The sequence below is a fragment of the Salmo salar genome, chromosome ssa12 (genome assembly GCF_905237065.1).
Source record: "Salmo salar chromosome ssa12, Ssal_v3.1, whole genome shotgun sequence".
Taxonomy (NCBI): Eukaryota; Metazoa; Chordata; class Actinopteri; order Salmoniformes; family Salmonidae; genus Salmo; species Salmo salar.
Genome location: NC_059453.1, coordinates 64,971,483 through 64,994,939, shown reverse-complemented (window position 1 = coordinate 64,994,939; position 23,457 = coordinate 64,971,483). Strand labels below are relative to the sequence as shown.

The following is a 23,457-nucleotide window of genomic DNA, read 5'->3' as shown; positions in this document are numbered from 1 at the left end:
CTGGTGCGATTCAGTTCCCAAGAGCAAATCTGTATTACCAGGTAACCCACCATTCTGATTCACACACAGCTTTACCTGAAATTCTAGTAAACCAAATCATACAAATTACTAGAGAATCCTATACTGTATACACACAATACTTCCCACAACCCTGGCTATAAATGACAGTTCATGAATCATGAGCGAGCACATGGAGGCATTGAGAAACAATCAGTGTAAAAGGCCAGGGGCCAGAGACACTGACCCCGAAGTCAACAGTTTAGCAAAATATAAGTCAAATAGTTTATCCAGCTGTGGTCTGGTCAGTGACCCAGAGTAATGCACACATACGTGTTACAGAGAAGAGGAAGATGTTTTGGGTTAACATGTCAAATGTGGGTCTACTCCAAAAGATGAGAATAAAAACGACTAAACAGACTAAGACAGCCGGCTGATTCAGACCGGATAGACAGCAGTCATCGGGTGTTCTACGTGAGTGTTAAAAAGCTAATAGCACTTAAAGGAGAAGAGTTATAGTTGTGTCTGTCAGTTGGAGTCAGCCTGTAGCTCTGCATGGCTCAGCCAACTGACAGGATGGGTGTGCTGGTTTCCTGAGCCAGACCAACAAAGGATACGCATCTACTTCTGTTTTACTTGTAACTGCAGCCAGCCGAAGGAGGAAGTAAGACATGGGGGGGTTGGACCAGGAAATGACATCATCTGTTCGACAGCAGCAACAAATTCAAAACAAAATAAAAAAAGGCACGGCTATGGGCAAGAGCCTTTAAATCTTGTGTGGAACAGAGATAGTCGAAAGCCTTAAATGGAATGTCAGGCTGAACATAATCCAAAAAAGTAGAGGAAGCTCACTACTTGAGATGAATATTTAGGTGATATAGCAGTGTTTTTTTTTTTAAATCAACATCTGCACTAGGCAGTTATTTTAACAACCTTAAGAGTTAACAAAAAATGCTTCCATGTGAGTAAAGACAGACAGAAAAAGAGAATGTAGTGAAAAGACGTGCTGATACATAGTGATGGTTTGGGCTAGAGGGATGCATTCCCACGAGCATTAATCTTTCTGCTTTGTAGACTACGCGTTAGTCTACTTATTGTATTAAAAAGCACCTCCATCGCATTATTCACACACTCAGCACTCGCTGCTTCAAGTTCCTCACCTAGTTGGGCATGCGAGTTCAAGTACACCTTCGGTATAGGTATGTGTGGTCTCAATGAAATATGGTAGACTGCCTATGCACGTCATAGATTTCTTTCCAATAAATTAACTTAAATATTAGGCTATAGTTTACTACAGTGTCTGTAAATAAATATTGATCATGGAAAGAAGTGGAGGGCGCTCAACCAATGTTAGTCAAGGTGCAATATAAATGTTTGATCATTGTAAATGAAAAAAGTACACCTTTTAGGAGCAGGTGAGAGAGCCTTGCACTTACCTTTTTAATAAATATTGATTACCCATTTGTCTCTGCCTGCAAACCGTCCTGCTCCTAAAAGGTAGGCTATATCCTATATGCAAAATGTAGCTCAAGAGAAAGTGCAAGTGTCTGCTCTCTCCAACAACAAGCTCTTCAAATGATGTCTAGCCTATTGGCTGATAGGTTATCAGTATTACTGGGCCATGGGCCTAATAGAAAATGGTCCACATGACAATCTCTGGTAATCTAACCAATTTTGTAGGTTATTTTTGCACATTCTGATATTGCCTATGGGACCATGGCTGGCAAGCGAGCTGCATCACATACACCTAAAATAACATTGCGGGACTGCGGTCGGGTTCAGGACAAGTTCTTGCAGGAGCGGGTGGGAGTCGGCCAGAAAGCCAGAGAGAGCGGGATGAAGAAATCAGTCCCACGCAGACCTCAAGTTTGGGGCTGAATTTACTCCATCTTTGCACGGTTAATTCTACAACCGTAAAATTGTTAACTATCCAGGGAGGATCTTAGTGTGAGGGGAGCTGTGATTAGTTTTAATTAAATAATTTCCGCATCGAAAATCCCATGTCTAAATTTCAAACAAAGTCTAATTTTGTGCCCTCAAATTGATTTCTTGCAGCCTATTGGAGCATCAGGGGAATATTGAAAATGATTAGGTCATTTGGCAGGGGTGCACATAGAGTATGAGTTTTGCACAAGAGCCCAACAGCGCCAATGTCCTATATGGTTTTCTAAACCAAAGAAAATGAGGTCGGTTACATTAAAGGATAGAATACCAGCCAGTAGAAATAAAAGGATTATTCTGGTTAATATGAGCTGGAAGGAAAGGTATGATGAGTGGCTAATTTAATCCGGGTCCCATTCCCACTGGTCCATATTGGTCCAGTTGCCAGACAGGATCTCCTGCAACAGGACTGCACTATCAAAACAAATTGACCTATCAATTACGGTCTTGACGGACCAGCTGTCACAACATTAACACCTAGGCCCCCTGGCCTGCTGCAGTCCAGGCATACCTCCCGCAGATATCCAAGCTATTCCCACTGACTCTGCAAATAGGACTGCTGGGTGATTTGAAAAGTCGTAGTCAAATCGATAAAAAAATACTGATTTATTAGGATCCCCATTAACCGACGCCAATGGTGACAGCTAGTCTTACTGGGGTCCAGACAAAGAAAAATACATTAGACAAAAGACTTTAAATACATTAACATGTAGTGTGTGCGCGCATCTTACTAACACATGCATGTCAGTACTGTACACACAACAAGTAGGTCACATGGGGGAGAGGTGCTGTGCCGTGAGGTGCTTAATTTGTTTTTGGAAACCAGGTTTGCTGTTCACTTGCGCTATATAAGATGGTAGGTAATTTCATGCACTCATGGCTCTGCATAATACTGTACATTTCCTTGAATTTGTTCTGGACCTGGGGACTGTGAAAAGACCCCTGGTGGCATGTCTGGTGGGATAAGTGTGTGTGTGTGTGCCATGCAAACAATTTTGAAATTCCAACACACGTTTCTTATAAAAACAAGTGACGCAGTCTTTCCTCAACCTTTAGCCAAGCGAGACTGGTATGAATAGTATTAATATTAGCCCTATGATTACAATGACGAGCCACTTTGTCCTGGAACAGCTGCAGCTTAATTAAGTCTTTCTTTGCAGCACTTGACCATATGACTGGACAATAATCAAGGTAAGATAAAACTAGCGTCCACAGAACTTGCTTTGTGGAGTGTAAAGTTAAAAAAAAGCGCTCTTTATTATGGACATACCTCTCCCATCTTTCCAACCATTGTGAATCTATATGTTAATAATACCCTTAGCAAAACAATCTCTTTAATTTATAATATGTATAAACTATGAGAATAGAAAGGTTCAGGACTTTTGTGAAACATCACAGTTGAAAAATATATGGCTAATAGAAACTGGATGGTGTTCAGAGATGGATGGGAGGGGTTGAAGGGAGCTGAAGGGTGGGACAAATATTTTTTATTTTATTTAACTAAAGTAAAATATACTATGCCCATAAAATGTATATAGTATGTATAACCTGGAAGTAGAAGCCTAAGTTCTGTTGTCCATTAGTTTACTCCAATTAGGGGAGGGATGATAGGGTTACGGGAAAATAAAGGAAAATATATATTTACCAACAAAAATATGGGACGGGGATTGGAAATGACGCAGACAATTACATTGATAGAAGCCACAATCTGCAATAAAGCTGATCTCTGTAGTTTTTTTAAATGCAGGAACTGAGAAAGTTGTCCCCATAACACATACCTGATCAGGAAAAGTCATTATAAAACAAGTCATACTAGACCCTAGTCATGGGTTATAGCTGATCAAAAGACTTCAGAGCAGTAGTGTACTGTAGATGGCTCAGTTGTATCAAGGTTCAGGTTAGGTGTGGGGCTTAAATTCTTCCACCAGATATATTAAAATGCTCCCTCTGGGAGAGGGTTGAGGAATGAAAAGTAACAGGACTAGGACAGTGATTATCAGTACATTACCAGCTCCACCTTACACTCTTCCTTTCCTTTGTTAGAGATCGGTTTCTTACAGGTCCATCATATCTCGCTGGTACCCACCAAGACAGAGCGGAAAGAACAGAAATACACACAGCAAGAGATGCTTCAAATAATTTGAGATCGTCTAAGAGTGAGCGTCGCTGTTCTGCTCTGGTGGCTACTTAAACTAACTTCCCCTCCCTCTAGCTCTCTCTGACACACACACACACACGTCTCAATTATTGTATTGAAGGGGGGAAAGACGACACTTGAGAAGATCAGATTAGGGCTGAGCCGTGAACAATGGCAGCAGTGAGGGCTGTGGTTTGGCAAAGCCACCCTGCTGATTAAACAGCTCAACCCCGGGCCCAGGCGCTATACACAGGAGCCCTGACACCTCACCACAGATACACTATCCTCCTGTCATAGCCCTTCTCTATTCTCCTCATCCAGCCTCCTCTGCCCTTCTATCCTCTCCAGTCATCTTCACTCTCCTTTTATCCTATCCCCTCTCCAAGTGTCTTCACTGACATTTTCAACCTCTCCCTGACCCATGTGTCAAGCAGACCACCATAGTCCCAGTGCCCGAGAACACATATGTAACCTGTTTAAATGATTACCGCTCCGTAGCACTCACATTTGTAGCCATGAAAAACAGCCACAACAGATCCACAGATGGCGCATGCTCTATTGCACTCAACACTTCCCTTTCCAACTTGGACAAAAGGAGCACCTATGTGAGAATGCTGTTCATTGACTACAGCTCAGTGTTCAACACCATAGTGCCCTCCAAGCTCACCACTAAGCTAAGGTCCCTGAGACTGATGACGTCCCTCTGAAACTGGATCCTGGAATTCCGGACGGAATTTCCCCGGTGGTAAGGTTAGGCAACGACACATTCGCCACGTTGACCCTCAACAAGGAAGGCCCCTCAGGGGTGCGTGCTTAGTCCCCTTGTGTACTCCCGGTTCACCCATGACTACATGTCCACGCACGACACCAACACCATCATTAAGTTTGCCGACAGCACGATGGTGGCAGGCCAAATCAATGACGATATGACAGCCTATAGGGAGGAGGTAGGAGACCTGGCATTGTGGTGCTAACACACAAAACCTCACCCTCAACGTCAGCAAAACAAAAGGAGGTGATCATGGACTGCAGGAAACGGGGAGAGCCGAGCACACCATCAAATTGACGGGCTGCAGTGGAGCGGGAGCGTCAAGTTCCTCGGGGTCCACATCACTAAGAATCTATCATGGTCCAAACACCAACACAGTCGTGAAGACAGAAGACAATGCCGTGTCCCCTTCAGGAGGCTGAAGAAAATGTGGCATGGTCCTGCAGATCCTCAAACGTTCTACAGCTGCACCACAGAGCATCTTGACTGGCTGCATAACTGCTTGGCATCTGATCGCAAGGCGCTACAGAGGGTAGGCGTACGGCCCAGTACATCACTGTGGCTAAGCTCCCTGCCATCCAGGACCTCTAGTTGGTGTCAGACAGAAGGCCCTCGAAATGTTCAAAGACTCCAGCCAACCAAGGTCATAGACTGTTCTCTCTGCTACCACACAGCAAGCAGCACCAGCACACCAAGTCTGGAACCAACAGGACCCTGAACAGCCTCTACCCCCGAGCCATAAGACTGTTAAAATAGTTAGTTAAATAGTTAACCAAATAGCTACCCGGACAATCTGCATTGATCCTTTTTCCCCAACCTTTGACTCGTCACATACGCTGCTGCTACTGTTAACTATCTGCCACGTTATTCCTAGTTCTATGTACATATCTACCTACATTACCTCATACCCCTGCACTGGTACCCTGTGTATATAGCCAAGTTATCATTAATCATAGTGTATTTTTTGGAGAGGAGAAGGGATGGAGGGAGTTGTCATATAATGGAGCGGAGGGGTGCTGTGTGTGGCGAGAGAGGAGAGATTACATGCATAGTCCTTTAAGACCTTCTTTCGGAAAACTAGGGGGGGAAAAAGCAGCAATAGTACTGTTTGTGCATTTCAAGAGGCTGTAGCCAGTATACACTTCCACAGAATAGTCCCAATTAAACAAATCTGTTATTCATTTTGATGTTTTTGCAGTGGAGATCTTAGTCACACAATTTTACATCTAACTAAGATGTTCAGTCCAGTATTTCGCAATAATTTGTATTTAATTTTTTTAAACATTCATGAAAATGAGTCGGCTCTCGTTGAATGACAGACTTTATTGAATAGCCCCTACTGTCGACCAATCACCAACGGAAGGTGAGTAGACTTCGGCGACCTACTTCAGCTTGCCTCCAGAAAACATTGTGTGCCCGAAACCAACAACAAGACATGACAAAATGTCATAATATATGCACAAACTCTTCCGGCTGGGAAGCATGAGGACGCCTTTAAGAGGTCGTAGACTCGGGATTCAATAGGGGTTTGTAGCCGTTGGCAAATCTGTTGCGATTTCAGAGTGGTCCAGAGAGTGAAAGGGTCATGCTAGTGGATCGTGGCAGGCAAGGAAGCCAGGGCTATATCTGGAACAGACAAAGGCTTCTCTTGTCCTGGGGCCACATGACAGAACAGTGGAGCGAAGTAGACCTTTGGTAGATTGTTGCCTATGGGCCAAGCAAAAAAAAAAAAAAAAAAACTTTTGTAATGAGTCAACAGTTCCTATACTGCTGTACAGGCTCATCTGCAGACTAGCTAACATGCAGCAGTGCCCACTTTGCTCTCCCACACAGAGACGTTAGAGGTAAACGGCACAGCCAAATGAGCCCTGTCCCTGCCTCTCACACCACAGTGTGACCAGACCAGAGCCTAGCTCAGCAGACCAGACCAGAGCCTAGCTCAGGAGACTAGAGCACAGGGCTGTCGGGGTGTGTTTAGTACAGCTACTGATGACACATCTTTACATACAATTAACAAAAATATAAAAATGCAATATGAAACAATTTCAAAGATTTTACTGAGTTACAGTTCAGAAGGAAATCAATTAGGCCCAATCTATGGGTTTCACATGACTAGGTAGGGGTGCACCTACTGGGGAGCCAGGCCCAGCCAATCAGAATGGGTTTCTCTCCTACAAAAGGGGCTTTATTACAGACAGAAATACTCCTCAGCATCACCCCCAAACCCCTTTAAACAATCCTGCAAGTGAAGCTGGATATGGAGGTCCTGGGCTGGCGTGGTTACATGTGGTCTGCAGTTGTGAGGTCAGATGGACGTACTGCCAAATTCTCCAAAACGACATTGGAGGCAATTTATGGTAGAGAAATGTCAATTATCCGGCAACAGCTCTGGTGGACATTCCTGCAGTCAGCATGGCAATTGCACGCTCCTTCAAAACCTGAGACATCTGTGGCATTGCGTTATGTGACTAAACTGCACATTTTACAGTGGGCTTTTATTGTCCCCAATGTAAGGTGCACCTGTGTAATGATCATCCTCTTTAATCAGCTTCTTGATATGCCAAACCTGTCAGGTGGATGGATTATCTTGGCAAAGGAGAAATGCTCACTAACAGGGACAAATGTGCGCACAAAATGAGAAAAATAAGCTGTGTGTGCATATGGAACATTTATGGGATTTTTTTTAATTTCAGCTCATGAAACATTGGACCAACACTTTACATGTTGCGTTTATATTTTTGTTCAGATACAAAACAGCAAGCCCCAATGGGCCCCAATGGCCTTTTCTCATCCCTGAAATCGTCAGGATGATATTCTAGTGTTCTTATTAAACAGTCAGGGAGAATTGAAGATATTGTCCGTGTATGTTGAGGCAGAGAGGGAAGGTGGAGGAGTGGAGGGAGCAGAGGATTCAGCAGCAGAGTATCTATCCAGTTATCAGTGCAGGAGACCTAGTGTCTGCAGGACCAGGCTTTATCCTCACACTGTAATTACAGGATGTTTACCTCCCCCTTGGCACAGATGATCTCATAACCACCATGTCTCACTGCAAATTGGGTGGCACTACAAATGGAACGCTGCAGAAATGGCCAACTTGTAAACAGAATCACATCTTCAAACATACACTGGAGCTCACTTGCTGAACATATCTTCCTCTAAAGCTTTGTCGTCATTTCAGCACCCGGTTGTGAATAGTAATAATACAACATTAGACTAGACTGATTTCACTAGATCTTTATTGGCATCTCTGGGTGTGATCTCAGTCATGTCCGAGTCGCTGGGAGCAGCAGTCATACAGAGGGACGTTTGTTGATGTCAGCAGACAGGGTCAAACCGGCTCTGTTCCTTACAGAAACACTGCTCCAGCTGTAATCAGTGTACTGTAATTACCCTCCAGCCCACAGAACTCTGCTACCAGCTGTAATAAGGGGGACTAAGCCTGGTTTATGCAGGGCTCATACAGGTGGCTATAGAACATGTCTCATGTAGCTATTATAGCATGACATCTACACTCAACATATTTCATTTGTTTGTATTTTATTTAACCAGGCAAGTCAATTAATTCAAGAACAAATTCTTATTTACAACGATGGCCTACTCCGGCAAAACCCAAACGACGCTGGGCCAATTGTGCGCCGCCCTACGGGACTCCCAATCACGGCCAGTTGTGATACTGCCTAGAATCAAACCAGGGCCTGTAGTGACGCCTTTAGCACTGAGATGCAGTGCCTTAGACTGCTGCGCCACTCGGGAGCCCAACAGTTCTGGAATGGTGTCTTACTTCCACACCACTCTGGAGTGGGCTGCTACTGGAAACTCCACAACCTCATCCATTCAATTAAATAAAGCGTGTAGGCTACATACTTCAGCTAAAACTCAACTGAGCCTCAATTGTTATATTGGTGAGGAAACTGTTAGAAAAGCAGCCAGGTCTGACAAACAACCGTTTTCCAGGAAGAACCAATCTAACCACACACATATAGCCAATAGGTGTCTGCAGGTTTATGTTCAAAGTGAGGACGGCAGCCATGCCTCGGAGGCTCTGGCACTCTGGTCTTAAGATCACACCATGGCCGTTTCTCAGGTTTCAGTCTGGGCCTCGCTCCAGTTGACGATGGTGCTCACCACCAGCAGGTAGGTCAATACAGCCTCCCAGTGTGATCAATACAGAGTGTTTGGAAGAGACTCAATCAAGGCAATTGGAGAAGTAAAAGGCAGCCGTTTGTTCTCCACGAAGCTACAGGAGGATATTGCCTGCTTAGATGTGTCAAAGCTGTTCTACTAATCAAGTTAGCTCAGCAAACATCTTATCCTGCAGCCATCGGCTTTCTTCTTTATTCTCAGAGAGATGGAACACACACACAGCCACAATTGATGTTGAGTTCTGGGCAGAAAAGCACTCCCAGAAAAGGAGAGGTATGTGCATCAAACGTGGTACTTGGCTGGTGTAGTGTTTCCCCAGTGATAGATATGAGAGTGCCTGGGTGGTGGTCACAGACAGCTCATCTCCCTACATTCAAAATGGCAGCTCAATCTGTAAATCAGTTAGCTAGCATTGATTTCTGCACTCAGAGGCAATGTATATGGGAGGAGGCAACTGTATTAAAAGTAATAGGCTTGAGCGATTCCTCTAGGTTGCCCTGAGCTCAACATCCAGGGAGAACCACCATGAGGGGGACAAAAGACAGGTCCATCCTCTAGGGCAGACCGCCTCAGATGTTGTGGAAAGCTGAAGAAAAAAAAGAGAAAAAAAATAGAGGAAGAGGGAATGAATGCTGATTTGGCGTTGTGTTTAATCGCCCTGTCTGTGGGCAGGAGAGTCAAGGCTGGTGAGGAAGAGAAAAGTAATTGCTGCTTGAAGCGATCCTACGTCAGCAGTCCCTCTCTCTAGAGCAGCAACAGTGGTGTGTCAAAGTATGCCTCAACACTGACGCAAACTCACATTCTCACACGCAAAAACAGGCTTCTCTGAAAGCTCTCCTTTTCTATTGCAATCAAAACTTCTCAAAATGTGAGTGAGCTGCATCATAAATTGAGTCGTGTCGCCACAGTGCACTCACACAGAACAGAAGGCCTGATACATTTGGCCTGGAAGCACAGAAAGTCTGGGCTAGTTACATTTCAGTCCTTATGGTGTCCTGTAACACAATGATGTACATGTGCTGTATGTCATGTCATAAAAGAGCACTCATAGTTTAATTACCAATGGAAATAAATAACAGGGCTGCCATATCAGTTGTTTTCTCCCAACTTAAAATAGACAAGGTTTCTTCCCCCGAGACCGTGATCAGCATTCCTCATCCATAGTGCAATAAAAAATAAAAAACATCTAGTCATGTCCTGTGAAGAAACCGTCCTTTGTTTTCGCCTTGCTTCCTTTAATCACCTCATTCCTGTCAAGCAGAGAGCAGGGGAGGAACGTGGATGTACACAGTGCACACTTTCAGACCTGCATCTTTCACAGAAACACATTTTTAAATCATTATTGTGCATCAAATAACCTTGCTTAGACATAACAGCACTTACATTGCCTTGCCCACATATCATGTGGCCATGAAAGCATGTCTGTATTTACATAAATGCAAGGCATGCCTATAAGCAATGTGTCTCATATACACACAATCAATATACACACACACACACACAGACAGAGCGTGAGAGAGAAAAAGCGTGTGTGTGTGTCTTAAGCAAAGCCTGTGAACTGTTCAGACATGTTCACACAAACCAAGCTGCCGCTCTCACACACAGTTTAAAGGAGAGGAAGAAGCTGCCAAGGGAAATTTCCATCCCAGCTTAACTGAAAATGGGAGGTTAAAAAAATGTCAATAACAAAAAAAAAAATACTAATAATCGAAGAACATAAAAAATAAATAGTGACGGAATTCACAGATGCTCAAGTTGCTGGGGGTAGGAGATTAAATGTCAATCAAAGCCCAAAATCTGAAGGGAAGTCATTGAACGTGTGCTTCCTGTTAATGAACACCGGAACCTTTGAGTGATAAACTCAATATATTACTCTAGCTACAAACCCCCATGTCAAAGCTGAGGTTCTTAATAACGTAGTAGATGTCCTTTTAGCATTCCCCAACTCCTGGTTCGGCCCCAACTCCTGGTTCGGCCCCAACTCCTGGTTCGGCCCCAACTCCTGGTTCGGCCCCAACTCCTGGTTCGGCCCCAACTCCTGGTTCGGCCCCAACTCCTGGTTCGGCCCCAACTCCTGGTTCGGCCCCAAAAGAGATCCATCATTGCCTTCTACCTGCCACAGGTCCAAAAATAGCATCTGGTGAGGGGTGGTGGGGGGAAATAGTTCAGAAGACACTCATCACGGACAAACAGGCAGGAGGAGGTTTCTCCCTGGCGTCTTCAAGCCAACAGGATATAGTAGTAAGGATTTTCTCAGCTGTTCTGCAGGTTACCACAGCACCAAATGAGGGACCTAAAAGGGCTTCTAGGAAGAGGTGAGATGTTGCACTTCTAAGAGGATGTCACACTGATGGATGCACACTGACTTTAGTTTACAACTTCAAGCCAAGGAGGGAATGTGTGATTGTAACCTGTCAAAAACTGATCCAACACACTTTATCCTGCAAGCGCCTCCAGTGATACACCTTGAATAAAGACAATGCAGCCGTATTTATTTTAGGGCTGAGATTCAATTCAATTCGGCAATGCACCTTTTAAAGTCAAAGTTCCCGCTTTCGCATAGATAGCATTCACGGAAAACGCTGCATATGTCGGCTCAATCAGAATTTACCTTCAACCCCTGGTTAATACTTTTAACAAAGGCAATGTTTACAGTGTAAAACAGAAACTAGTCTGAATGTTAATTCAAACATGCAGTCTAGCTGTAGAGGAAGAATGCTATATCTGACTTAATCCCAAATTTGAGTCACTGGACCTGATCGAATAGAGTCCAAGGCCGGGATTCAATGTGATAACGCTTTGTAGGGGCAATGTAGCATTTAATCCAAAAATGCAATGTCCTCAGGAAATAGTAAATGTCATAGCTTTAGAAGCTTCTGATAGGCTAATTGACATGAGTTGAGTCAATTGGAGGTGTACCTGTGGATGTATTTCAAGGCCTACTTTCAAACTCAGTGCCTCTTTGCTTGACATCATGGGAAAATCAAAAGAAATCAGCCAAGACCTCAGGAAAAAAATTGTAGACCTCCACAAGTCTGGTTCATCCTTGGGAGCAATTTCCAAACACCTGAAGTTACCACGTTCATCTGTACAACCAATAGTACGCAAGTATAAACACCATGGGACCACGCAGCTGCCATACCGCTCAGGAAGGAGATGCGTTCTGTCTCCTAGAGATTAACGTACTTTTGTGCAAAAAGTGCAAATCAATCCCAGAACAGCAGCAAAGGACCCTGTGAAGATGTTGGAGGAAACAGGTACCAAAGTATCTATATCCACAGTAAAACGAGTCCTATATTGACATAACCTGAAAGGCCGCTCAGCAAGGAAGAAGCCACTGCTCCAAATCCCCCCCCCCAAAAAAAACAGATTACGGTTTGCAACTGCACACGGGTACAAAGATCGTACTTTTTGGAGAAATGTCCTCTGGTCTGATGAAACAAAAATAGAACTGTTTGGCCATAATGACCATTGTTATGTTTGGAGAAAAAAAGGGGGAGGCTTGCAAGCCGAAGAACACCATCCCAACCGTGAAGCACGGGGGTGGCAGCATCATGTTGTGGGGGTGTTTTGCTGCAGGAGGGACTGGTGCACTTCACAAAATAGATGGCATCACAAGGAGGGAAAATGATGTGGATATATTGAAGCAACATCAAGACATCAGTCAGCAAGTTAAAGCTTGGTCGCAAATGTGTCTTCCAAATAGACAATTACCCCAAGCATATTCCTAAAGTTGTGGCAAAATGGCTTAAGGACAACAAAGTCAAGGTATTGGAGTGCCCATCACAAAGCCCTGACATCAATCCTATAGACAATTTGTGGGCAGAACTGAAAAAGCGTGTGCGAGCAAGGACGCCTACAAACCTGACTCAGTTACACCAGCTCTGTCAGGAGGAATGGGCCAAAATTCACCCAACTTATTGTGGGAAGCTTGTGGATGGCTACCCGAAACGTTTGACCCAAGTTAAACAACTTAAAAGGCAATGCTATCAAATACTAATTGAGTGTATGTAAACTTCTGACCCACTGGGGATGTGATGAAAGAAATAAAAGCTGAATGAAATAATTCTCTCGTATTATTCTGACATTTCATATTCTTAAAATAAAGTGGTGATCCTAACTGACCTAAGACAGGGATTTTTACTAGGATTAAATTTCAGGAATTGTAAAAAACTGAGTTTAAATGTATTTGGTTAAGGTGTATGTAAACTTCCGACTTCAACCGTATATGAGATGATTACTTTAAGGAATGAAAAATAAAGTAATCAAATAAAAACTAGGTAATATACACAACTGAAATATTTTATTTATAATCACCTATTTTTCTATTGTTGTCTACCCAATGTGGACCTTATCAGAGACAATGGAATATTGTAAATGTTTTGGCAATTGAACATTTACCCTTTTCGGCTTTGGAATTTCCATTAAAAAGCTCTAAAATCATTGTAACGTCATTATTTTCAAGTTAATGCCAGGATTCCCTTACCTCACCTTTGAGTTCTCAGGAAGCATTTAGAGTCATAAGCTTATATTCTGACGCTCACGCCGATCACCATTCGTCAGGACATTAACAGAGTTTTTGGTTTTGGCTCAAGCACATGCTTTGGCTGGCTGTTTGGGCTCCAACATATTCCTAACAGGAGCACTGTGTTTCTGTCAAAACAATACAGAGAATGGGAGCAAAGTGCACATGAAGCAAGACTTCACTGTCACTGTTCAGCATGGGGGGGGGGGGGGTTAAGAGGGTGGCTATGATATGACCTCAGTCAAAAAACCTGCCAGAGAAGTCATGGCACTAGACTCAGAGGATCCAAATGACTGTCTGTCATGACAGTCCCTACTCCGTCACACTCAGACCAGTCCTCTGAGAAGGGGATAAAGGAGGTCAAGTTCATTTGACAGTGCGAACACACCCACTTACACCGCATTAATTAAAAACTTTATTACAGTGCCCTAAAGTGGCCACAGCTTGTTTTTGTACACGCTGGTATTACCGAAGAACCTGACTAACCAAAGTCACTATCAAATCGGCTTTGACGCAACCTTGAGGTTTACGTTGATTGCAACAAGTAGGGGTGTTATGAGTTAGAGGGGCAAAATGAACAAATCCAGAGTACAGAGCAAAATGTAGCCAACCAAAGATATTTGTAATTGTTCAATTCTCTAACATAGTGAGCACTTCACAGAGTGCAATACTGTAAGCCAGAGTCTATTGCTTGCGGTTAATCATTATCGATTAGGACCTGCATTGACACATGCGGTGAATGATCTGCCATTGCTTGGAGAGGTCTGAAGAACCCATTACATCCATGAGGTGGTTATCATTAATAGGCACAGCTGAAGAGCAATGAAAGCAAATCAGGAATATTCCCTTAGCTTACAATATTATTTATCCTGCTACCATTCAATTTCTCCTAATCCCTGCCTACATTTACATACTTTAACTCAAATACTGCAGTATCCCTGCACATTGTAAATGTGGTACTGGCACTGACCCTGTAGCTCACATTTCAGTTTTGAATTGTATTTACTTTAAAAAAAAAAAAAATTTAAAAAAAAGAGTTAATGTATTTTGATATTGAATACTGCACTGTTGGGTAAGTATTTCACTATACTTGACATGTTCAGACCTTAGGTTGTAGACTGTTAAGTGATTGATAACTTTCAGGCCTGGGCCTAAAGGCGACATTATGCTGGTATCATTTAGAAACCACTAGATTGTTGGTGTCATTTTTTGTTAGGATATGATAGTTTTTACGGTCTGCTACTTGACTGTAATAAAACCTTGACATAACTTGCTGTCAACGCACAACTTTTCTATTTTGAATACTTGAAGAGTTTATAAAATTCTGGCGGTGAGGCATTCCCCTAATGTATGACAGAAGCAGGAGCGCGGGCTCGGATTTATGTTTACTGGTTCTGACTAGCCTACTCTGTTCCAGATGTGCACTGGGGGCTAGAGAACCTTCTATGAAATTAGACAAAAACTCGGCTATGTAACTAGCTGTACATCAAAATGGTTAATGAGAGAGAGATTCGGTTGCGTCGCAGGATACATGGCCTAGTCCTCGGCGCACACTCCGTACCTCAAAGCTTTACCACGAAAATGTCCTCTGTGCATCATGATGCCTAGTCTCGAAAACCCGACCCTGGGCAACAGTCAAACTGTGAGGCTTATGGTTGGGTTTTCGAGACTAATCAACGCCCGTTACGTCGCAAAATTACAATTCAATTAAAATATCGCCAGCTCACAACACAGTAAGTGCATACAATGAGCAAGTGTTCATGCGATTCTACATCGATTGGATTCAGACATTAGAATGGAGTGCTTGACGGTACATACCCAACAGGAGCAGTTTCACTTCTCTCGCCGCCTTCTCCCCATCTTCTCGAAGGTTTTTGTCAATCATTTTGGACCGCTCTTGTGCAGCTTTATCTTCCTGACTCACTGTGCACCCCATGGTTCCAAGTGCACGCTTCAGGACTGCTGTTTTTCGGACAATATCACACACAAAAAATGTTGCCTATTTAGGGCTGTATGCCTGGGAGCGTTTAAAAAAAAGCGTTCCCAGAACAGTGTTGTGAGGTTGAGAAATTAAACTTCCCCTTTGAGAAAAACGACTGGGATATAAGTTTGATTCGCCCACAAACCAGCAAACAAATACTTTATTCGATTTCGTCCCAATTCAGTTCTATTCCAGATGTTCACTCGTTTTTAATATTCCAAAGCCAGATTTGACGCCTATTTTTTCAAACCCAGTGACATGCCATCCAAGCCAACACGGAAAAGTAATTTGTCTGTCATTACGCGGACACTATTTGAGCAACAACAATTTCTTTTGAGGCGCGTCAATAAAATCAGCCAAGTTCACTTTTCAAGATCAGCCTCGCAGGTTACAACTCAAGGAAATGGGCCCACGGAACTTCAGCAAAAAGTATTCCAGCTGTGAAGACGGCAGAGCAGATGGATTCCGTTGCCAACTTGCAATGTAACCGAAATTCACATACCCACTGTGAAGAAGCTATTCTATTTTTCTCTTCTTCCTCTGTGTTTAATTTAGTCGTTCAGTGTGTGAGTACCGTTATGCATTCTTCTCTTCGTAAAGATTTATCACGTATACAGCCACACCCGTAACCGCGTGAAGTTCCTCAGTCTGGCCGACAAAACGAAGACAGTTCTGTCACCTCCCAATCCCCTATGCTCCCAATTTAGCAGTGCCAGCCCATTGTGAAAAACGCCCACCTACTTTGCTTCATGGACAATGTAGTGTTTCCTTGAAATTGTAGTCTCACTCCTCCGTTCAAATCAAATCACATTTTATTTGTCACATACACATGGTTAGCAGATGTTAATGCGAGTGTAGCGAAATGCTTGTGCTTGTAGTTCCGACAGTGCAGTAATATCTAACAAGTAATCTAACAATTCCCCAATAACTACCTAATACACACAAATCTAAAGGGGTGAATGAAAATATGTACATGTAAGTATATGGACGAGCAATGGCTGAGCGGCATAGGCAAGGTGCAATAGATGGTATAAAATACAGTATTTACATGTGATATTTTATTTTTTATTTTATTTCACCTTTATTTAACCAGGTAGGCAAGTTGAGAACAAGTTCTCATTTATAATTGCGACCTGGCCAAGATAAAGAAAAGCAGTTCGACACATACAACAACACAGAGTTACACATGGAGTAAAAGAAACATACAGTCAATAATACAGTAGAAAAAAAGTCTATATACAATGTGAGGAAATGAGGTGAAATAAGGGAGGTAAAGGCAAAAAAAGGCCATGGTGGCAAAGTAAATACAATATAGCAAGTAAAACACTGGAATGGTAGATTTGCAGTGGAAGAAAGTGCAAAGAAGAAATAGAAATAATGGGGTGCAAAGGAGCTAAATAAATAAATAAATACAGTAGGGGAAGAGGTAGTTGTTTGGGCTAAATTATAGATGTGCTATGTACAGGTGCAGTAATCTGTGAGCTGCTCTGACAGCTGGTGCTTAAAGCTAGTGAGGGAGATAAGTGTTTCCAGTTTTAGAGATTTTTGTAGTTTGTTCCAATCATTGGCAGCAGAGAACTGGAAGGAGAGGCGGCCGAAGGAGGAATTGGCTTCAGGGGTGACCAGAGAGATATACCTGCTGGAGCGCGTGCTACAGGTGGGTACTGCTATGGTGACCAGCGAGCTGAGATAAGGGGGGACTTTACCTAGCAGGGTCTTGTAGATGACCTGGAGCCAGTGGGTTTGGCGAAGAGTATGAAGCAAGGGCCAGCCAACGAGAGCGTACAGGTCGCAGTGGTGGGTAGTATATGGAGCTTTGGTGACAAAACGGATGGCACTCTGATAGACTGCATCCAATTTATTGAGTAGGGTATTGGAGGCTATTTTGTAAATGACATCGCCGAAGTCGAGGATCGGTAGGATGGTCAGTTTTACAAGGGTATGTTTGGCAGCATAAGTGAAGGATGCTTTGTTGCGAAATAGGAAGCCAATTCTAGATTTAACTTTGGATTGGAGATGTTTGATGTGAGTCTGGAAGGAGAGTTTACAGTCTAACCAGACACCTAGGTATTTGTAGTTGTCCACAAATTCTAAGTCAGAACCGTCCAGAGTAGTGATGCTGGACGGGCGGGCAGGTGCAGGCAGCGATCAGTTGAAGAGCATGCATTTAGTTTTACTTGTATTTAAGAGCAGTTGGAGGCCACGGAAGGAGAGTTGTATGGCATCGAAGCTCGTCTGGAGGGTTGTTAACACAGTGTCCAAAGAAGGGCCAGAAGTATACAGAATGGTGTCGTCTGCGTAGAGGTGGATCAGAGACTCACCAGCAGCAAGAGCGACATCATTGATGTATACAGAGAAGAGAGTCGGCCCAAGAATTGAACCCTGTGGCACCCCCATAGAGACTGCCAGAGGTCCGGACAATAGGCCCTCCGATTTGACACACTGAACTCTATCAGAGAAGTAGTTGGTGAACCAGGCGAGGCAATCATTTGAGAAACCAAGGCTAATGAGTCTGCCGATGAGGATGTGGTGATTGACAGAGTCGAAAGCCTTGGTCAGGTCAATGAATACGGCTGCACAGTATTGTTTCTTATCGATGGCGGTTAAGATATCGTTTAGGACCTTGAGCGTGGCTGAGGTACACCCATGACCAGCTCTGAAACCAGATTGCATAGCGGAGAAGGTGCAGTGGGATTTGAAATGGTCGGTAATCTGTTTGTTGACTTGGCTTTTGAAGACCTTAGAAAGGCAGGGAAGGATAGTTATAGGTCTGTAGCAGTTTGGGTCAAGAGTGTCCCCCCTTTGAAGAGGGGGATGACCGCAGGTGCTTTCCAATCTTTGGGAATCTCAGACGACACGAAAGAGAGGTTGAACAGGCTAGTAATAGGGGTTGCAACAATTTCGGCAGATAATTTTAGAAAGAAAGGGTCCAGATTGTCTAGGGGTCCAGATTGTAGGGGTCCAGATTTTGCAGCTCTTTCAGAACATCAGCTGACTGGATTTGGGAGAAGGAGAAATGAGTAATGTAAGATATGTAAACATTATTAAAGTGACATTATTTAGAGTGCATTGTATAAAGTGACTATCAATTTATTAAAGTGGCCAGTGACTGGGTTTCAATGTGGGCAGCAGCCTCTCTGAGTTAGTGATTGCTGTTTAGCAGTCTGATGGCCTTGAGATAGAAGCTTTTTTTCAGTCTCTCGGTCCCAGCTTTGATGCACCTGTACTGACCTCGCCTTCTGGATGGTAGTGGTGTGAACAGGCAGTGGCTCGGGTGGTTGATGTCCTTGATGATCTTGTTGGCCTTCCTGTGACATCGGGTGCTGTAGGTGTCATGGAGGGCAGGTAGTTTGCCCCCGGTGATGCGTTGTGTAGACCGCACCACCCTCTGGAGAACCTTGCGGTTGAGGGCGTTGCAGTTGCCATACCAGGCTGTGATGCAGCCCGGCAGGGTGCTCTAGATTGTGCATCGGTAAAGGTTTGTCAGGGTTTCGGTGACAAGCCAAATTTCTTCAGCCTCCTGAGGTTGAATAGGCGCTGTTCCGCCTTCTTCACCACACTGTCTGTGTGAGTGGACCATTTCAGTTTATCCGTGATGTGTACGCCGAGGAACTTAAAACTTTACACCTTCTCCACTGCTGTCCCTTCGATGTGGATAGGGGGGTGCTCCCTCTGCTGTTTCCTGAAGTCCACGATCATCTCCTTTGTTTTGCTGACGTTGAGTGAGAGGTTGTTTTTCTGACACCACATTCCGAGTGCCCTCACCTCCTCCCTGTCGGCTGTCTCATCATTGTTGGTAATCAAGCCCACTACTGTTGTTTCGTCTGCACACTTGATGATTGACTTGGAGGCGGACATGGCTACGCAGTCATGGGTGAACAGGGAGTATGGGGGGGCTGAGCACGCACCATTGTGGGGTAGGGTTGAGGGTCAGCAAAGTGGAGATGTTGTTTCCTACCTTCACCGCCTGGGGACGGCCAGTCAGAAAGTCCTCATGAAGCTGGTTGACAGAATGCCAAGAGTTACCAAAGCTGTCACCAAGGCAAAGGGTAGATTCTTTGAAGAATCTAAAATCTAAAATATATTTTGATTTGTTCAACACTTTTTTGGTTACTACATGATTCCCCATGTGTTATCTCATAGTTTTGATGTCTTTACTATTATTCTACAATGTAGAAAATTGTAAAAATAAAGAAAAACCCTTGAATGAATAGGTGTGTCCAAACTTTTGACTGGTACTGTAAATCAAAACATTTAATACATGACTGAGAGCATCTTCATTTGATATCTCATTAACTCTAAGTTTGAGTTATCTAATTTCATTTAGCAAAAATCCGTTATTGCCGATGACATTTTTCTCATTGCAATGAATAGGATAAGGCCAATTTCATTAGAGTGAAAATTGCTTACAGGACTCATCTATTTCGTCTTGAAAACATAATTCATTGTTGTAGGGGAAATTAAATAAAACTAGTGATTCAAGGCTTTACAACTAGATGAACATTGTTAGTTCTATGTAGTTTTTTAGTAGAGTTTTTACTTGTATTTATTTTCAGCTTGTTACAAGACTAACTCATCATCTTAAGAGACCTGTCAGCATTGCTCTGATTGTTTAACAGTTGTAAATAGATACAGAATAAATGACTCCACTGTATTTGTTTAGTCAAAGCTCTAAATTCAGTGCCATAAAACTTCATTTAGTAGCCGGGTGTTTATTTGCTTCAATCACTGAACGCAACCGCCGCTTATACAGGCTTCTATTTGAGCCAGGTGGCTATTTCCTTAATGCACACAGCTTCTGCTCAATAAAATGTTGAAAAGACTACCACACTGTTTACTGTGACCAGTATAAACATGATCAAGTCCATTCTCTCACATGTTGCACCTTGTATCACCACCAGGTTGAGCTGACCATGCCAAACCACACAGCTGTCTCATCCATGGCAATGATGTTGCTCTCCGCAATCTTCTTTTGGGTCATCTGTACGGTACTCACTGAAGTTCACTCGTAAACAATTTATTTAGACCTGATGTTTATTTGAAACAGCCGTTTATTTGCTGAAATATGTGCCGATGGCTGGCTATTAAAAGGGACAGACGACTACATTTAATTGAAGTTTTACGGTATGCATAGTTTGTAAGCATCTCACTTATGGCTCTTGGGTGTCCCCTTGTGGTCTTGGGTGTGCACACAAGTCTGTATGATCAGAATGAAAACATACATTCCAGATACTAACCCTTTTCATTAATTGACTCAGGATGCATTATTTATCTTAATCATTGAATCAGAGCTCAAAACCTCAAGACACTGAATGTCAGCTATTAAGATCAGATCAATTAGGCTGTATACTCTACGTGGTAGTATGTCTACTGGTCAGGCGACTCCATTTCCTCACAGCCAACTGATATGGCAGGGACAGTATCTGAATGTGAGTGAACCATATTTGACTGAAAAATATGCCAGTTGATGAGCTCTCCTGAGCAGAGTAGCTGTGTTAGCTTGTTGTCAGCACAGAAGACATGCCACTTCAGCTTAAGCACAGCAGCCTACACTCATTAATCCCCAAGGCCCCTTTTCAAAGTTAATTACATTTCGGTATTGAAAATTGCTGGAGGAGTAATGAAATGAACTTATTCATATTAGACAGTATAAAATAAACACACTTGTATCGAATGTGTCCACATCTTGGGCAGAATGATCTTTCACTGTCTGATGATGGATCATTACAACAGAGCTATTTTTTGCTTTGTCGAAATGTACTTTAATTGTTTCCCTGCCAAGCCAATCTTAAAACAAAAAGTGTAGTTCAAAATGAGACTCTCTTTGAAAAATGCCATCTGAATGGAACAAAATGTATTACAGTGCATGCCAAAAAATAAATTGAGGCTATAATATATATATATATATTTATTGAACCTTTATTTAACTATGCAAGTCAGTTAAGAACAAATTCTTATTTACAATGACGGCTTACCCCGGCCAAACCCGGACGACACTGGGCCAATTGTGACCTGCCGTATGGGACTCCCAATCACGGCCGAATGTGACACAGCCTGGATAGACTAATCTTGTTTTCAAAACCATGAATTCGTATAGCTTCTCAACCCCAATACACTGTTCCAATATTCTGTTCCAATATTGAAGTATAAAATAACTGTTTGTTGATTGATGGAGGGGTTTTGACAAGTTAGTGATCTGTTGAAACCTAGTGATTCATTGTCACCATTGGCAACTATACGGTGTCAGTTAAGGCCAGCGTGCGTTTTCACATGAACATAAACGCATCATCATCATACTTCAGTGAGCAATCTGCCCGGGAGCAGTAAACAGCACTGCTTAAAATAGAGGCGATGGGACAGAATGTGTGTGATTTGTGTGTCTGTTTGATGAACATCAACTATTAAATTATTTTCATGCACAGTATGAAGCAACATGTTTATTCTAGGTTTATTTAGTACATAGTGCCATCGAAAGGGACATATTTGGTGCAATAGGACATATTTAGTAGTTCCAAAATCATGATGATGAAAAATCCAAAAGTATAATGTTATTTTATTATTTTTATTGCAACATTGTTTACAGTACAATTACTGCCATCAATGTATTCAAATATATTGATATACAAGAAAATAAAGACATAAAATGATGGGCAAATAGGTTTAAAAGCACTTCAAAAATTATTACATGTATCTTTTTAATTATCAAACTAAAACTGTACCTGCTATTTACATTATGCAAACTAGATATGCATATTGAATGAAAAGGGTTTACATTTATATACATTATTTATAAATGCTGGCCGAAGTCAATATTTCATTAAAGTTGTTATAAACTCATATACCAATTTCATTAAATCACACAAGGAAATGAGAGCAAGTTACCAGACTAGTCAAGGAATCATATCAGCCACTTTTACAATGTCTGGTGCTAATAAATTATATTTTTAAGGGCTGATACTGTATGTCACAGAGAATTTTGTTATTTTATTTAACTAGGCAAGTCAGTTAAGAACAAATTCTTATTTTCAATGACAGCCTAGGAACAGTGGGTTAACTGCCTTGTTCAGGGGCAGAACGACAGATTTTTACCTTGTCAGCTCTGGGATTCGATCTCGCAACCTTTCGGTTACTAGTCCAACGTTCTAACCACTAGGCTACCTGCCGCCCCAGAATAACATACCGGTAACAGTTGTATATGGCATCAGAATAACACAAACATGTTGTTAAAATATCTGACTTTAAACATTGATCTTTATCTAAATGGAAACAGAATCATCTGTTAAGCTATGACATAAATGAGTAATACACAGAGAGAATAGAGCTGAGCTGGCTGATACTGACAAGTCTCTCTACATACTGGAACATGCAGACTGGTCACCATTCTCTGAGGAAGAGTTGATCAATGATTGATTGAGAGAGTACTTTTTTTGCCCTCACAACTAGGTTTGACAGAACAATGATACAATACTCGTGTACAATATTACAGCACTCACTGTATGTAATGTTGAATCTGCAACTTCATCACAAGCAAAACAACAGAGAGAGACAAGGGACATTTCACCTAATCTATCAAACCTGCTCAACACAAGGAGTTGGCAGACAGGGATGTTTAGAAAACTGACCAGAAATAATATGCCACTCATACCTGACAACACTCTAGTCTGAAATTATGAAAGGTTCAGTCAGGCTTTTAAATCTTACATGCTCATTAAATACTGCATAATGATAAGAGATCAACACTTCAGTTGCACGTATGGTTAATGAATCCCTTGATCGTTTCACAATACAATATAGTGTATAAGTACCACAATTCAAATACAACACATCCATGCTTCATTTCAACAACATGGACACACTTACAATCCCCACAGTACATCCACTGTACACAGTTGTGTTCTTTCCATATTGAAGCAGATGAACTGACATACACCATGTTCACACACCATGTTCACACTTAAATCATT

At 42.5% G+C, this 23,457-nt stretch overlaps 1 protein-coding gene across 4 annotated transcripts in view; it reads right to left on the bottom strand.

Moving 5' to 3' along the window:
• Positions 1-16,180, bottom strand: part of gnai2 (guanine nucleotide binding protein (G protein), alpha inhibiting activity polypeptide 2) — a 108,020-nt gene extending 91,840 nt beyond the window's left edge. The window contains exons 1-2 of one of the 4 annotated variants that reach the window (XM_014132737.2): positions 15,996-16,180; positions 15,331-15,474 (exon numbers count right to left, since the gene is read on the bottom strand). In XM_014132737.2, coding sequence (XP_013988212.1) covers positions 15,331-15,448 — 118 coding nt within the window. In that variant the 5' untranslated portion in view covers positions 15,449-15,474; positions 15,996-16,180. Of the gene's footprint in view, positions 1-13,478; positions 13,498-15,330 lie in introns of those variants that run through there. The other 3 variants (XM_045690444.1, NM_001142715.1, XM_045690445.1) reach the window with 3 other exon arrangements.
• Positions 16,181-23,457: the final 7,277 nt, after the last annotated feature.